Source organism: Neoarius graeffei, chromosome 10 (assembly GCF_027579695.1).
Source record: "Neoarius graeffei isolate fNeoGra1 chromosome 10, fNeoGra1.pri, whole genome shotgun sequence".
In the NCBI taxonomy this organism is placed as follows: Eukaryota; Metazoa; Chordata; class Actinopteri; order Siluriformes; family Ariidae; genus Neoarius; species Neoarius graeffei.
The window spans coordinates 84,859,654-84,876,884 of record NC_083578.1 but is presented as its reverse complement, the minus strand read 5'-3'; the positions used below and the strand labels follow the sequence as shown (position 1 = coordinate 84,876,884).

Below are 17,231 nucleotides of genomic sequence, written 5' to 3'. Positions count from 1 at the left end.
TAGAAACCATATGAACGCAGACGGTCCATACAATGAATCTTTTTTTTTTTTTTTAATATTCCGTACATTTTTCTGTCCTGCAGATTAACTCCACCCCCATCAAAGAGATGAAGATGCTCAGCTTGGCACTCTTTTCCCCCAAATGACCACACCCACTTTGTTGTGGCTGAGGAGAAGAGAAGACAGCTTGCCAGGCTTTGGAACTCTAATTGTCACATGGCCTTGCAGACAGAATTGAGCTCTGTAAATTACAGACGGCACCTTTAACGTGGGACTTTTTTAAAGGGGTTCAAAATATAATATATACGGTTGCTGATGTGACAAAGTAACGTATGCTTAAGTATTCTATCAAATTTATGTACTAGAAAACAACGAAATATCTTGGTAATTGTAAATATAATACTTTATACGCTAAACTGCACAAGAGTCGCCATTTTTAAAAGACCGTGATGTCAGCGCTACCCACTGCACTAGCGGAACTCTCCGAAATATGGAGAGAAGCGTGTAATCATGGCGTCGGGCGCATCAAGTGAAAGCGACAGCTCTGTCGAATCATACGAAGAGATCCTGCAAGACACACTGCAAGCAGGCTATGGCTTAGAAGGGTACCAGTTTGAACCTAGGAGAGGTACTCTCGACTCCGGTGATGAAATAAGAGAAGAAAGCTCGGATGACGGCGAGGATGAGACTGATGCTGACCATGGGCATGGCGAGCGTGGGGCAGAGCGTCTGCGTGCAGGTGACACGGCGTGGTGCTCGTGCGGAAAATGTAACGTGGAGTTGCTCACGAGTCCAGCAGAATTTATTTGCTGCAATGAGATAGGCGCCACCCGTGGACTTGCGAAATCGTCGCAAGAGGCAGAAACGGGTATTTCACACGTGCTATTCCCAACATCAATGAGCCAACACAACTGGGCGCATACATACGTCATGAGCGTTACGCAGAGAAAATGAACGTGCATTCTGATTGGATAAAATTAATATCATGGCGGGCTGTTCAAACTGCGGAAATAGTTTGCTCGAGCTACTTTCAAAACACTATAACTTTCCAACCTTAGAACAAAAAACTTTTGTAAGTCTTGAATAAGGTTCGTTAATGTGTGTTTTATTGTTATATTTACTCTATATATTGCCCTCTGTTCCCCTTTAAATGGCATCTAAGGTTTATTTAAGAATACTTTTTTTTTTTAAGTTTAAACATCTTTAGTGGACACATTGGTCTGGTTTCACTTGAACGATTTCCTAAATTACTCACTATACCATTTGATTACCTGCTGATGAGTGGACTTTTCTTTTAAGAATGAACGATTTGCTTTTGGGAAAAAAAGTGTCCGAGAAGAAGAATATTGATTTCTATTATTGAGTGCGAGACCTCTTTCCAAATAAATCACCCAAGATTTTTTGTTTGTTTGTTTTTCCACAAAGGGAATGAAAGCACAAGTTACCTGAATTGACCCTCGACGGCGTCCGTGTACTGACGGACGAGCTACTTGACTGTGTGGTCTCGATATGGCCGTTTCCCTCAGGCCACACCCGAGATGCGTTTCTCTGCCCTGTGCACGTCGACCCAAAATACTGCGAACACCCTTGACTCTCATCCGATTCGCACGGCGCATGAAAAGAGGAACAGCGACTTTCCCATGATCCCGGTCTCCTTCTTGACTCGGGAAGTTCTGAGCAAGTCACTGCGGAAGGGGGTCGTGGGAAGCTGGGGTTGTACGAGCAGCAGAAAGTGATCTCCTGAGGGCCGAGCTTTGAGAACTGGTGCGAGAGAGAGTCCACAGAGTTATTGGAGCGCAGAGGCTTCGGGCTGGACAGATGAGGAGGAGTCGGGGATCTTCCGTCTGTGACTGTTCTGTTCAAAGCCTTCAAGCTTTTATCTACATCCACGAGAGTGTTGAAGACCTGGAAGGGGAGATAAAACACATCGAATATAAAACTTGTGAAATTAAAGGACTTCAGGGCTCAACATTAACTTTTAAACCCACTTGCCCTGGGGGGGAAAGTGGGGGTTAATTTCCACTTGCCCCCTATTTTGTGAGTACTACTTTTTTTTTTTTAGGAAAACCATAGAATAGTTGTGAATTGCAACATAAAATGAAGATCACACATTGAGTTGAAGTTTGGTTATTGGTTATTTTTTACTTGTAGTGGACAATAACAATTATATCCAAAATAGTTTTTCCTGCCTTAGTCGATTTATTTCCATTTCACACGCATGCAGATGTTGTGAAGTTCAGTGCGTTTGTGTAGAACTCTCTCAAACTGGAGGCTCATTACTCGATAATGTAGAAATCTATAACAAAGTTTGTATGAAGAAAACAATAGGGTGCCAAGACCTTTGAACAGTACTGTGTTTGAGAATATTTATATCTCAGGGTTTTTTTTGTTATATCATCCACCTCTAGGTTTAATAAAATAAAATAAAAAATCCGCACTGCGTCATGACAGATAGGATAATGTTTGAGTTTAAAATTGTTTAGTGCAGGTGTTCCCAAACTTTTCCATGCCAAGGCCCCCCAAACAGCATTAGCTTCTGGCCGGGGACCCCCTTTGCAAACCCACAGACAATGCTACAAAATATGTAAAGAAACATCAACTTTAAGAATGTTTTCTCTTACTTTTATTCAATATTCAATAATTGTTACATTTGTTTAGCATAAGAATATTATTAACCAACATGTTTTCAACACAAATATTTTCACACTGAACAATAAACTTTTCAACAAACTGTTGATAAGAACAGCACAAAAGAAATCAAACCACTCTCAATTTTGTGTGTGTGTGTGTGTGTGTGTGTGTGTGTGTGTGTGTGTGTCTGGGAGTGGCAGACGGTTTACACTAGTGGGAGGGATGGGCTTGGTGGCTCCTACATAGTTTGTCAACCCTGGGCTTAATCTCCGTCAGTGCCATACGCATGTCATTGTCCACATGTAGACGTGCTCTATGTTTGGTTTTGAGTACCTTTAAAGTTGAAAAGCCAGACTCACACAAGTAGGTTGTTGCAAAAGGGAGAAGGCATTTCAATCAGGGCTTTGAGCCAGAATTTTTTTTCCTATTGGTTCGTTCCGAACAGAAACGGAATTTTAACGTTTCCGGTTTTGGGTTCCACCATTAAATAGACGTTCCCGAACCGGTTAGAACAAAAAAAAATTAGTTCCCGGAACGGTTAATTACATTCCCTGTCAGCTGTTTAACAAATGGCTATAAAATTATGTCTCTGTCTCATCCAGCTTAAGCCAAATGTAGGCTAATTCTATTACAACCTTCATTAAATAAGACAAGAAATCATTCAAAACAATTATTATTTCAAATGTTGGCGATTTGGATTCTCAGTATGTCTTCCCATCTACACAAACAGAAAAAGTGGCAAAAATGAAAGATAATTCGTTTAGTGTGTTACCAAAGGCTAGTCAGGCCCTATGCATTGATAGGCTAACAGAGGTTAACGTCATTTAATGTTCGCGAGCCTCTCATTAACGTGGGCAAATATATTGATATCGTGTTTGAAATTGACGTTTTTTGAATAATGATAGACTGCAATATTTACCTCTTATTTAAGATGTGGAGGCGTGATAGTAGTCCACCCTCCCGCTCTCTCCATCCAGTCAGCGAATGTCACACAGGAAGTGAACCCCAGCGGGTCATAGACAGTGTTGCCAGATACTGCTGACGTTTTCCAGCCCAAAACATGTTCAAATCCGCCAAAAAGCACTTAAAACCGCCCAATCTGGCAACACTGGTCATAGAAACTTGCGCAGGAGAAGAATGGCTTTTTTATTTGTAGGCTACAGAAACTTTGAGGAACGAAATAAAAACCGGTATTAACCGGTTACCATTATTTTTAATAAGCGTTTTTGTTCCGGAACATAAAAAATAATAAAGTTTCTGGTTTCGTTTCTGTTCCATGTGAAATAGAAAAAGTTCCCGGTTTTCGTTTTCGTTCCTTGAACCGGTTCAAAGCCCTGATTTCAATGCCCTGTCAGCCAAGCTGGGATAGTCCTTTCTTACATGTAGACAGTAGAAGAGCCTCAAAGTCCATTTTTAAATCCCCTGAGTTTGTCATCTCAATCAGCTCCTCCTGTGACTAAGTCCAGACTAGAACCGACACCGGGGGCAAAGGGGTTCCTAACCCAGTTTAAATGTGTGTTTTCGAGGTCAGGGAAATAGTTTTTGAAATATCCTTGGAGGTGCTCCAGGTGGGACTGGATCAATGGAGAGACGGAGCCCAAATCATCGTATGACAGCAGCTCCTGGTGAAGTAGTGGGAACATTTCTGTAACTCCCTCCTGGAGCTTGTTTGACCACAGCATGATCTTTTTGGAAAAAGCACGCACTTTGTCTTGCACCTGGAGTATGTACGTGTCACGTCCTTGCATGCTTTGATTCAGTACATTTAGATTCTGGAAAATGTCTGACATGTACGCAAGTTTGCAGATCCAGGTTGCATCGGTGAACCGATCTGCCAGCTGATGCTTTTCAGATGAGAGGAACTCTGCAGCCTCCCTCCGCAGCTCAGGTTCAAAACTGCGCCCCGTGACAGCCAGCGCACGTTCGAGTGAAGCAGCAGCCCCTCAAAACGAGCGCCCATCTCATTACAAAGCAGAGTAAACAGTCTGTGTTTCATGGGACGGGCTTTAATAAAATTCACTACTTGTATAACCTCCTGTAGTACCTGATTCAACTCGTTATCCATCCTTTTTGTGACCAGTGCCTCGTGATGGAGCATGCAGTGTGTGGCCACTACATGCGGGGCCTTCTGCTTAATGAGAGCGGTCACTCCACTGATCTTCCCGGTCATTGCCGCGGCTCCGTCCGAACACACCCCCACACAACGGGCCCAGTCCAATCCGTTAGACTCGATGTAATCGTCCAAAACTTGAAAAATGTCTTTCCCAGTAGTTCTTCTTTCAAGTGCTTTACAAAATAATATTTTCTCCACAATACGCTAGCTTGAGGAGCAAAGCAGCTTGATAAATGGCGCAAACCGCAACGTCACAGGCAATCGGAGAGATGAGCATGGCAAACAACGTTTCGATATGATGTATTATTAATAATTATATTTTATAATAATGATTAAAAAACTAATTACAATATATTTAATAATAATTATTTAAAAATATATTTTTTTTCGCAATTTTTTTGGTATCGTCCTTCCAACTTTCTGAGGCCCCCCTAGCACCCCCTGGAGGCCCCCCAGGGGGCCACAGTCCCCACTTTGAAAACCACTAGTTTAGTGTGTAGGTTGTGGGTGGTTTATACAGACCTGGCAACCTGTAACTGAATCAGTGCAGCAGGTCTGTCAGGGGACAGCGCGTTTTTTTTTTTTTTTAAATGAACCTAGAGGTAGATGATGTAAAAAAAAAAAAAAAAAGATATATAAATATTTTCCACAGGACTGTGTTCCTCTGATAACAGAAACAGAGCTCCAGCTCTCTCTGCTCTGAATCTGTTCTGTTCTTTCAGGATTTATCGCGCATGTCACTCTTTGTTGATTTTTTTTATGTCCGAGTTGTTTGAAACCAATCTGGGTTTTCTGTGTCGAATAAGGAAGCGGCTTCACCTGTAAGAAAATCAAACACCTTCATGAAGGAGCTAACTCGAATGCGAGCAGAAAAAAAAAATAAAATGAGATTCTTAAGCAAACTCTTCCGTCCTCACTTCCGACTTTCTGTTTTTGTAAAATGCATTTTAAATACAATCGTGAATTTCTCTGGAGTTTTCAGACTGAGCTCCTTTCCTCGTATTCTTTAACCGCTGTTATTTCCTCGCTGTTCTTGAAGCATTTGCTTCTATTTGTTAACATTTTTCTTGATAGCAGGGAGACGGTAATGCCTTTTTATCTATTTCTCTGTTTAAACAAGCAGAAACGGTGTAAAATTAACCATACTGAAGACAGATTAAGCCTTGCTTTCAGGAAAGACGGTGTCTGTCTGACCCCAGCTGTAATTATCACGTGATGCGTGACGTCATGCACAAGGGGTCTGTAAACAGTACGCGTACCATACTACAACATGAGACCGAGACTAAGAAAACAGCCAAGACATAATGGCGGATACATAGTGAGGGACGTTTTTAGGAAATGAAATAAAAGATCAAAAAAACTAATTTTTGTAGTGCTAGTTTGTAATATATGCTCATTCTAACTTGTTGGGGACATATCGCACTTGCCCGAATGCATGTTTCACTTGCCCCGGGCAATCGGGCAGTCCTTAATGTCGAGTCCTGGACTACCAAGATTTTACCATGACCTCCAAGTTTCTACATCATTATCGATTCAAATTAACGTCTTCGACTATAAAAGGTGATTTAAGAATTTGTACAACCCCGATTCGAAAAAAGTTGGGACAAAGTACAAATTGTAAATAAAAACGGAATGCAATAATTTACAAATCTCAAAAACCGATATTGTATTCATAATAGAACATAGACAACATATCAAATGTCGAAAGTGAGACATTTTGAAATTTCATGCCAAATATTGGCTCATTTGAAATTTCATGACAGCAACACATCTTAAAAAAGTTGGGACGGGGCAATAAGAGGCTGGAAAAGTTAAAGGTACAAAAAAGGAACAGCTGGAGGACCAAATTGCAACTCATTAGGTCAATTGGCAATAGGTCATTAACATGACTGGGTATAAAAAGAGCATCTTGGAGTGGCAGCGGCTCTCAGAAGTAAAGATGGGAAGAGGATCACCAATCCCCCTAATTCTGCGCCGACAGATAGTGGAGCAATATCAGAAAGGAGTTCGACAGTGTAAAATTGCAAAGAGTTTGAACATATCATCATCATCTACAGTGCATAATATCATCAAAAGATTCAGAGAATCTGGAAGAATCTCTGTGCGTAAGGGTCAAGGCCGGAAAACCATACCGGGTGCCCGTGATCTTCGGGCCCTTAGACGGCACTACATCACATACAGGCATGCTTCTGTATTGGAAATCACAAAATGGGCTCAGGAATATTTCCAGAGAACATTATCTGTGAGCACAATTCACCGTGCCATCCGCCGTTGCCAGCTAAAACTCTATAGTTCAAAGAAGAAGCCGTATCTAAACATGATCCAGAAGCGCAGACGTCTTCTCTGGGCCAAGGCTCATTTAAAATGGACTGTGGCAAAGTGGAAAACTGTTCTGTGGTCAGACGAATCAAAATTTGAAGTTCTTTATGGAAATCAGGGACGCCGTGTCATTCGGACTAAAGAGGAGAAGGACGACCCAAGTTGTTCTCAGCGCTCAGTTCAGAAGCCTGCATCTCTGATGGTATGTGGTTGCATTAGTGCGTGTGGCATGGGCAGCTTACACATCTGGAAAGACACCATCAATGCTGAAAGGTATATCCAGGTTCTAGAGCAACATATGCTCCCATCCAGACGACGTCTCTTTCAGGGAAGACCTTGCATTTTCCAACATGACAATGCCAAACCACATACTGCATCAATTACAGCATCATGGCTGTGTAGAAGAAGGGTCCGGGTACTGAACTGGCCAGCCTGCAGTCCAGATCTTTCACCCATAGAAAACATTTGGCGCATCATAAAACGGAAGATACGACAAAAAAGACCTAAGACAGTTGAGCAACTAGAATCCTACATTAGACAAGAATGGGTTAACATTCCTATCCCTAAACTTGAGCACCTTGTCTCCTCAGTCCCCAGACGTTTACAGACTGTTGTAAAGAGAAAAGGGGATGTCTCACAGTGGTAAACATGGCCTTGTCCCAACTTTTTTGAGATGTGGTGTTGTCATGAAATTTTAAATCACCTAATTTTTCTCTTTAAATGATACATTTTCTCAGTTTAAACATTTGATATGTCATCTATGTTCTATTCTGAATAAAATATGGAATTTTGAAACGTCCACATCATTGCATTCCGTTTTTATTTACAATTTGTACTTTGTCCCAACTTTTTTGGAATCGGGGTTGTATATGTAGCCGTACACGATTAGGTTAGCAAATTAGATTTAAACATAAAAATTTTTTAAAGACTTTTTTTTTTCCATGCACAATTTTTTGAACTATATCAAGTGTGATGTAAACAGCTTGCTTGCACACAAACACGACAGCCAGTGTGATAAAATGGCCGCTCTGTCCCACCTCAGTCATCGGCGGCCTTTTCTTCCTCCGCCGGTCTAAGCAGCGACACGCCAGCTGAGCGATTTCTTTTGACCTGTGAGGGCCAGACGTTCCTTCCGAAGTCAGCCAAGGATCCAGATGCTTTTTCCAGATGTTTTCAGCTGCCTGTGAATTGGAGAGCTCTCGAGTGTCCTTCCTTCTGCTGCAAGAACTCCCATCGTCCTCCAGTTCCGACACGAGGTCTTTCTGCACAAAAGACATTTTCTTTGGGTTTTGTCCTGCGACTGATAGCTGGACTATACGGTCAATATAACGCTTAGCTTCTCACCAGGTAAACATTCTTTGACTGGCTGCTGGTTTCTAAAGCTCTTCGGCCCGTCAGCACCTCCAGCAGCACCTGAGGGGAACGGATTGTCTTTAATCGAGAGATTCTTAGCAATTGTGGAAGAAAAAAAAAAAAAAAAAATGTACCTGCAACCTTATATTTTATATATAAAAAACAATTATTCCACAAAATCGAGTCGCACATGAGCTGATAGCTATCAGCCGTGTACGACAAGCCTGAGTGGAATAACTGTTTAATTCTTTCCACATTCACTGGATTTTGACAAACACAGCATTTTTATTGTTTTTTTTTGCAAATTCAATAAATAAAAACTTGATACAAAACATCCGACAAAATAATTTCCGCTTAGAATGTAAACAAACCAGTGAAACGACAGGCGCAATTTGTGAAAAATGCGATGATAATAATAATAATAATAATTCTTGAAAAAAAATTTAAATAAAAATACAATTCTTACCATCAAATACTTTTATTCCATATTTTGTTGCTTTTGTGTATTTTCTGGGGTTTTGTTTGTGAGTAGAGTTTTTATTTCGTCCTCAGTTGGTTCAGTAACACGCACCGCCATTCTGTTTTTCTCTACTCACGGTATATGAGCTGATATCCTAGTAGTAGAGTAGCCAATCAGAGTGCGCGATTGCTCATATCCGGTGAATGTGGACAGTGTATATTTTATATATTGTATTTCATTCTATCCACATTCACTGGATAAGAAGAAGAAGAAGAAGAAGGTGTTTGTGACGTGCACATTCAAGCATTTAACCCATCAAGCAGTGAACACACACACACGCACATACCCAGAGCAGTGGGCAGCTATGCTACAGCACCCGGGGAGCAGTTGGGGGTTGGGTGCCTTGCTCAAGGGCACTTCAGCCCAAGGCTTTCCCATGTTAACCTAATCACATGTCTTTGGACTGTGGGGGAAACCGGAGCACTCAGAGGAAACCCACGCAGACACGGGGAGAACATGCAAACTCCACACAGAAAGGCCCTCGTCGGCCACCGGGCTCGAACCCAGAACCTTCTTGCTGTGAGGTGACAGCACTAACCACTACACCACCATGTTGCCCATATATGAGTGATTCCACGCTTATGGGTACTGAAATGGGGACATGAACTTATTCACCTAAAACCATTTCTTTTTTTACCATCAGGTCACAAAACATGTAATCTTTAATGAATGATATGTTAAAAGATAACTTTAATTTTCTGAGATGTAATAAAAACATATTTATATGCCAAAGTCAAGCCTATGAGTTCCAAAATGATGTCTGTTACATTACTTCTGTTACGATTGTCCATCTCGCGTCTGTTACAAATTAATTATAATCTAGCTCTATACCATGTTAATCTTATTGAAAGAATGTGTATGTTTATTCTACTACACATGTTTATTAATTATATTTGCTAAAACATCACCTTCCTATGTTTCAAAAAGTAATTCTACATTGTTAAAATTGAGAATATATATTTCCACAACACTTCTGTTACGTTCTGACTTTGGCATATAAATATGTTTTTATTACATCTCAGAAAATTAAAGTTATCTTTGAACATATCATTCATTAAAGATTACATGTTTTGTGACCTGATGGTAAAAAAAAGAAATGGTTTTAGGTGAATTTTTAAAAATAAGTTCATGTCGCCATTTCAGTACCCATAAGCGTGGAATCACTCATTATATATACACACACACACACACACACACACACACACACACACACACTATTATACCAGCAGTTCATTATGAGCTGCTAATGATTTATGAGCACTAATCTCAGACATGGCGGCTCGTACCACTCCAAAGCTGTAAACGTCGATCTCCATGCCTAACTGGCCATCTTTCAGGTACTCATCGGGCAGGTATGCCAGGGTGCCGCGCACCGTAGAGGTCTGAGCCACGCTGCTCGTCTTCCCTGGAGTCCTGCTCGGGCTACGACAAAACCGCGCCAGGCCAAAGTCGCTCAGCTTCGGTTCCAGATGTTCCCCTAAGAGAATGTTGGAGCTGGGGGAAGGACGGAAGCTGCGATTTTTATTGAATTTTTTTTTATTACACAGTTATGATGTCATGGTAGCAAATGTCATGTCAGTACTTCCTGTATTGTTGTTTAGTCTCCACCCCCAACTAATTTTTGAGTTATTTCCCTCATTATGTTCCCTTATCTGTTCCTTGTTTTCCCATTTCCAAAGCCATTTAGTTTGGTTATAAAGTTTATCACATGTACGTTATTGTAATGGATAAAATTTCACATTGAAAAGAACAATCTATATCTATCCATTTGCTTATTCATTCATTAATCAACTTCATTCATTCATTCCTTCAGTTTACATTCTGCATTTCTAACACCCAAGGTCACTTTATAAAGTACATAATAAAAAAAAAAACACACAAATTAACGGTTTCTTTTTTAAATAAGTACAAACAGAATGACATTGTATGACGAGGAAAAAAAAAAAACAGTTTTGTTTTCTACACCGCTTTAAAAATGATACCAAATTGCCGGAACATTAAATCAAGACGCCGAACCAAACCGGCTGTACCTTTTGACGTCTCCGTGGATGAGTGCAGGAGAGCAGGAATGAAGGTACTGAATAGCTTGTGCCGAACCCATGAGCACTTTTACACGCTGTGACCAGGAGAGGGCAGAGCCATTCTGAAAGACACGAGCAAATCCATAACATCAACTTGAGAAGGAGCCTAATAATTAGCCCTCATTAAGATAAATCAAATAAAAAGTTAGCCAACAACGAAGCAGGGCAGAGTTATGACTTTCCAGAGCTGTGTAAAGAATATAAGACCTGCCTTCTGAGTACTGCATATACAGCTTCCTGTTCTTATAATGTATAAATCGAAGATGTTTTTAATCCAGTGTGAGTAAGCCTGTGTGACATCGCTGAAGAATTGAATCTGGTTTAAGGCGGCGTCAACTTCCGGACGTTTCATTAGCATGGAAGTTCCAGTATGAAACTACACAGACACTACATAGGTTTCGGAGAGGACAAATCCTAAATATATTCGCTCGAGTTCCAGACAAGAACGCTGCTCAAAAACTGATGAGGTTGTGAAGTGGTAGCTTATTAGCTAAATGGAGTAAACATGATGAGCTAGTTGAGTGCATTAATACAGACGTAAACGCACATCCTCATTCCTGTGTAGGGTTCGACTCGTCTGTAGTCATTATCCCTTTCGAAGAAAGTGGTAGAACGTTGCGTTTGTGTCCTCGGCAAAAGTCGCTGGTCAGTGATTGGCTACGATCTGCAGTGTTGCGGTTCTTTCTTAACAAAAAATATTCAAGTCTCATCATGTTCTTTACATTTACCCAGAACGAATCCGAGTAGTAAAGGCTGATGTATGCTCCCTGGCCACTTTATTAGGAACACCCATGCACACTCCTGCTGTTTTATGACGCAGTTCTGAATCAACGGATCCCTCGATAGCAGCACAACGGCGTCACAAAATCATGCAGATATAAATCAAGAGCTCCAGTTAATGAATGTTCAAACATCAGAACGGGAAAAACGGTCATCTCAAAGTGTGACTTTGAGCCAGATAGGTGTTGGTTTGAGTATTTCAGAAACTGCTCCTGATCTCCTGGGGTTTTACACACACAAACAACAGTCTCTAGAGTTTACGCAGACAGAATGATGCGGAAAACAAAAAACATCGAGTGAGCGGGCGACAGTTCTGTGCGTGGAAACAAACGCCTTGTCAGAGGAAAATGGCCAGATTGGTTCGAGCTTTGTGGCCAGGAATGATGCAACTCATAGCAACTCTTTACAACCGTGGTGAGCAGAAAAGCATCTCCAGCATGCAACCACAACGGGTTCCACATTGGGTGCCAGCCAACAACAGGAATCTTAGACTCAAGAACAAGTTCCAGTTAAAGTGGCTGGTGAGTGTATATACAGTACAGTGCCTTGCAAAAGTATTCATCCCCCTTGGTGTTTGTCCTGCTTTGTTTAAAAATGGATTGTTGCAGGGTTAGCGCCATTTGATTTACACAACATGCCTACCACTTTAAAGGTGCACATTGTTTTTTATTGTGACACAAACAATCTCATCTCATCTCATTATCTCTAGCCGCTTTATCCTTCTACAGGGTCGCAGGCAAGCTGGAGCCTATCCCAGCTGACTACGGGAGAAAGGCGGGGTACACCCTGGACAAGTCGCCAGGTCATCACAGGGCTGACACATAGACACAGACAACCATTCACACTCACATTCACACCTACGCTCAATTTAGAGTCACCAGTTAACCTAACCTGCATGTCTTTGGACTGTGGGGGAAACCGGAGCACCCGGAGGAAACCCACGCGGACACGGGGAGAACATGCAAACGCCGCACAGAAAGGCCCTCGCCGGCCCCGGGGCTCGAACCCAGGACCTTCTTGCTGTGAGGCGACAGTGCTAACCACTACACCACCATGCCGCCCGACACAAATAATAAGATGAAAAAACAGAAATCTGGAGTGTGCATACTGTAAGTATTCCCCCCCCTCAAAAAAAAGTCAATACTTTATCGAGCCACCTTTTGCTACAATTACAGCTGCAAGTCTCTATTAGCTTAGCACATCTAGCCACTGGGATTTTTGCCCATTCCTCAAGCAACAACTACTCCAACTCCTTCAAGTTAGATGGGTTACATTGGTGTACAGCAATCTTCAAGTTATGTCACAGATTCCCAATTGGATTGAGGTCAATTTTAATTGAATTGAATTTATTTTTTTATTTCGAACATGTATAAAAAATGTATGTAACTATTTGTACATACAAAAGAAAGAAAACGAGAAATTGAAGAAAAAAAAATAATAAATAAAATAACAAAGAGCTAAGACATTACAAAACACCGCACACTGTTCGAAAAAGGAGTGGGAAGAAGTACAATACTTTTTAAATTTCCCACCCCTTTTTAACTACCCCGAAATCCAAACTACATTAATACTCCTATAAAAATATATTCCATATATACACTTCATGAATATCTATATAAATATATAATTACAAAAATATATACTACATACCATATATACACTTCATAAATATCTATATAAATATCTCATCTCATCTCATTATCTCTAGCCGCTTTATCCTGTTCTACAGGGTCGCAGGCAAGCTGGAGCCTATCCCAGCTGACTACGGGCGAAAGGCGGGGTACACCCTGGACAAGTCGCCAGGTCATCACAGGGCTGACACATAGACACAGACAACCATTCACACTCATATTCACACCTACGGTCAATTTAGAGTCACCAGTTAACCTAACCTGCATGTCTTTGGACTGTGGGGGAAACCGGAGCACCCGGAGGAAACCCACGCGGACACGGGAAGAACATGCAAACTCCGCACAGAAAGGCCCTCGCCGGCCCTGGGGCTCGAACCCAGAACCTTCTTGCTGTGATGCGACAGCGCTAACCACTACACCACCGTGCCGCCCTATATAAATATATAATTACCAAAAAAATATATATATTGCTCGACCGTGAACCTTCATCCCAGTCTCAAACCTCTGGCTGACTCAAACAGGTTTTCCTCCAGAATTGCCCTGTATTTAGTGCCATCCATCTTTCCTTCAGTCCTGACCAGCTTTCCTGTCCCTGCAGATGAAAAGCATCCCCACAGCATGATGCTGCCACCACCATGCTTCACTGTAGGAATGGTGTTCTCAGGGTGTTGGGTTTGCGCCACACATGGCATTTCCCATGATGGCCAAAAAGATCAGTTTTAGTCTCATTTGACCAGAGAATCTTCTTCCATGTGTTTGGGGAGTCTGCCACATGCTATTGGGCAAACTCCAAATGTGTTTCCTTAAGCAATGACTTTTTTCTGGCCACTCTTCCGTCAAGCCCCACTCTGTGGAGTGTACAGCTTAAAGTGGTCCTATGGACAGATACTCCCATCTCCGCTGTGGATCTTTGCAGCTCCTTCAGCATTATTCCTAGTGTCTTTGTTGCGTCTCTGGTTAATGCCCTCCTTGCCCGGTCTGTGAGTTTTGGTGGGCGGCCTTCTCTTGTCAGGTTTGCACTGGTGCCATATTCTTTCCATTTTGCTATAATGGATTTCATGGAACTCCATGAGTTATTCAAAGTTTGGGATATTTTTTATAACCCAACCCTGATCCATACTTCTCCACAACTTTGTCCCTGACCTGTTCGGAGGCTCCTTGGTTTTCATGTTGCTTGCTTAGTAGTGTTGCAGAGTCAGGGTCCTTCCAGAACAGACATCATGTGACAGACCATGTGACACTTTGATTGTACACAGGTGGATCTTAATCAACTAATTATGTGACTTATGAAGTGAATTGGTTGGACCAGCTCTGATTTAGGGGTTTCTTACGAAAGGGGGTGCACTCCAGATTTCTGTTTTTTTTTTCATCTAAATTATTGTTTGTTTCACAATAAAAATAAACAAAAACAATGTGCACCTTTAAAGTGGTAGGCATGTTGTGTCAATCAAATGGTGCTAACCGTCCAACAATCCATTTTAATTCCAGCTTGTAATGCGACAAAACAGGACAAACACCAAGGGGGATGAATACTTTTGCAATGCACTGTAGCACAGAACAAGTAGCATGAAATAAAAACTTTTGTTTTGTCAAAGTCAAACGTGAGTCTTTTTTCTTCCCCCCCCCATGTCCGGTTGTTGAACAAGACGAAAGAAAAAAAATTTGACAATGCTAGTCTTTTGAGATCACTTTGTCCAACTATGAATAAAGAGAAAAAGAAAAAAAAAAAAAAAAAACACTAGCCCGGACATACAGTATAATCATCTTGTCTCATGAACCGGGGGCTCCTGATTTACCCAACTTGATTGATCAGCTACATTTTGGTTAAAACTAGAACCATTTCTTCAACCACAATAAAATACACGCTGGAAATAAGCGCACATCTGCAGGAAAGGTATTTTCCACAGATGCGACGGTTTTACCTCACAGCGCAGCCGGTCCTCCAGAGAACCGCTGGGCATGTACACGTAGATAAGGCAGTACGTTCCACCTCCCACACTGTAGCCAACCAAGTCCATTATATTTGGGTGTCGATACCTAGGGAAAAAAAAAAAAAAAATCAGATTTTGGTGAAGCTTTTGTGTTGAGACTTAAGCAGTAACCAAATAAGCTGAAAGTGCAAAGCAAGAAAAGAAAAGGTTGCAAAGCAAACAGTGAAAGCCATCATGACCCAATTTAAGGAGTCAAACAAAAGTTAACGGACCACAACAAGGAAAAGTTGAGAGGCAGAAGACTTTCGTTTTTTCTGGGTCTGACCTTCACGTAGCATGAAAATTTCAGAAGGGAAAGTCCCTCTCTCAGCAGCACGTGTTTATTAAAACAGATATAAAGGCTTTTTTTTTCTTTTTTAAATCCGTGGCCAATGCCACCTAAAGGAGTGTGAATGGAGGAGAAAAGAAAGTGCCAGATGACGGAGCAGCTGCCAAAGCAAGCATGGAAAGAGAAGGCTTCTTACTGCGAGAGTCTTTCCACCTCAGTCTTAAAACTTTCCTTCACCACACTCCAGCCCAGATGGGAATCCTGCTCAAGACATTAAGAGCTTCTCATTAATGGACAAGACACGTGGCACCATCCAGACAAAACACACACACACAGCTGAAAACAACAAGCCTACAAAAACGCATCTTGATTCTGATTGGTCAGAAGGTGTTGATGAACCTTCTAGAACAGCAGCTCTCTCGGACAGTACTTGCGGCTTCTAGGAGAAGAGTAAGGATTTTAAAAAAGTTCGCCGTGAAGAGACGTCTCTTTAGGGAAGGAGTCTCCAACGTCAGAGCTTTGTAACACTTCGAGATAAAGCTGTAACTTTTACATTTTCTGATACAGAAAAAGTCGTCAGGACTTTGTGCTCTCTCAGACCCCGTCCACACGTAGCCGGGTATCTGCTAAATCGAAGATATTTTTCTACGTTTTGGCCTGTCATCCACATGAAAACACATCAAAAACGAATATTTAAAAAAACTCCGGGCAAAGTGAAGATTTTTGAAAACTCCGTGTATGCCTTTTCGTGTAGACAGAGATAACCGGAGGTTTGCGTTTTAGAACGTCACAATCTGCGCCAAAAAAATGACAACAAATCTGCCCTGACGTCAAACGTGCGACCTTTGTTTACTGCAGAAGCCAGATTAAGCATGGACTTAAGCTAGCCGCACACCACGGCGATCCACGCGGTACCGAACCGACCCATTTCAGAGCCGACTCCCGACAGGGCACGCACATATCCCCCGACTGTTGACGAGTGCAGTCGCGATTGAAGTGACACGTGACAACTTAATAGCTTTGTGATTGGCTATTGGATATCGTTACTGTTAAATCCAACACTTGAAGATGCTACAGGCTGAATTACAAATGACACAACACGGAATATGTAGCGCACTATCTAGGCTGCATGAGCTATTATTTCCAACCTTAAATAGTGCACTTATATAGGGGAGTTAAAGCGATTTGGAATTCAGCCACACAACTTGAGCAGAGTGGCTTTCCAGCCCACTGTGTCTATGGATAAAGCTTCAGTCTATGGAATTACAGTATATACCTGCATTAGGTGCTACCAACACGTATTTCTCGCGCTAGAAATTGTGTTTAATGATGTCACGTGTTATATGCGAAAGATATGATTGGCTATTGCTAGCGACTCTCGCCGATCAGTCTGCCTCCCGATTAGTTTTTCGAATCGGCTGTGAGATGAGTCGGTACCATCGAAAACTAGTCTTTACGCCTGACTCGCGACTTCAGTTGGCTCGGTACGCTGAAAATCGGCGTAGTGTGCGGCTAGCTAAAGAGTAATGGATCGGAGTAGTGCC

The 17,231-nt window shown here is 41.8% G+C and overlaps 1 protein-coding gene across 3 annotated transcripts in view; it reads right to left on the bottom strand.

Annotated features, from left to right (window-relative positions):
- irak1 (interleukin-1 receptor-associated kinase 1) overlaps nucleotides 1-17,231 on the bottom strand; it is a 75,504-nt gene that overhangs the window by 26,881 nt on the left and 31,392 nt on the right. For all 3 annotated transcript variants that reach the window (XM_060932455.1, XM_060932458.1, XM_060932457.1), the window contains exons 6-12: nucleotides 15,884-15,948; nucleotides 15,351-15,465; nucleotides 10,967-11,079; nucleotides 10,223-10,430; nucleotides 8,408-8,476; nucleotides 8,101-8,325; nucleotides 1,446-1,905 (exon numbers count right to left, since the gene is read on the bottom strand). In XM_060932455.1, coding sequence (XP_060788438.1) covers nucleotides 1,446-1,905; nucleotides 8,101-8,325; nucleotides 8,408-8,476; nucleotides 10,223-10,430; nucleotides 10,967-11,079; nucleotides 15,351-15,465; nucleotides 15,884-15,948 — 1,255 coding nt within the window. The remainder of the gene's footprint in view (nucleotides 1-1,445; nucleotides 1,906-8,100; nucleotides 8,326-8,407; nucleotides 8,477-10,222; nucleotides 10,431-10,966; nucleotides 11,080-15,350; nucleotides 15,466-15,883; nucleotides 15,949-17,231) is intronic.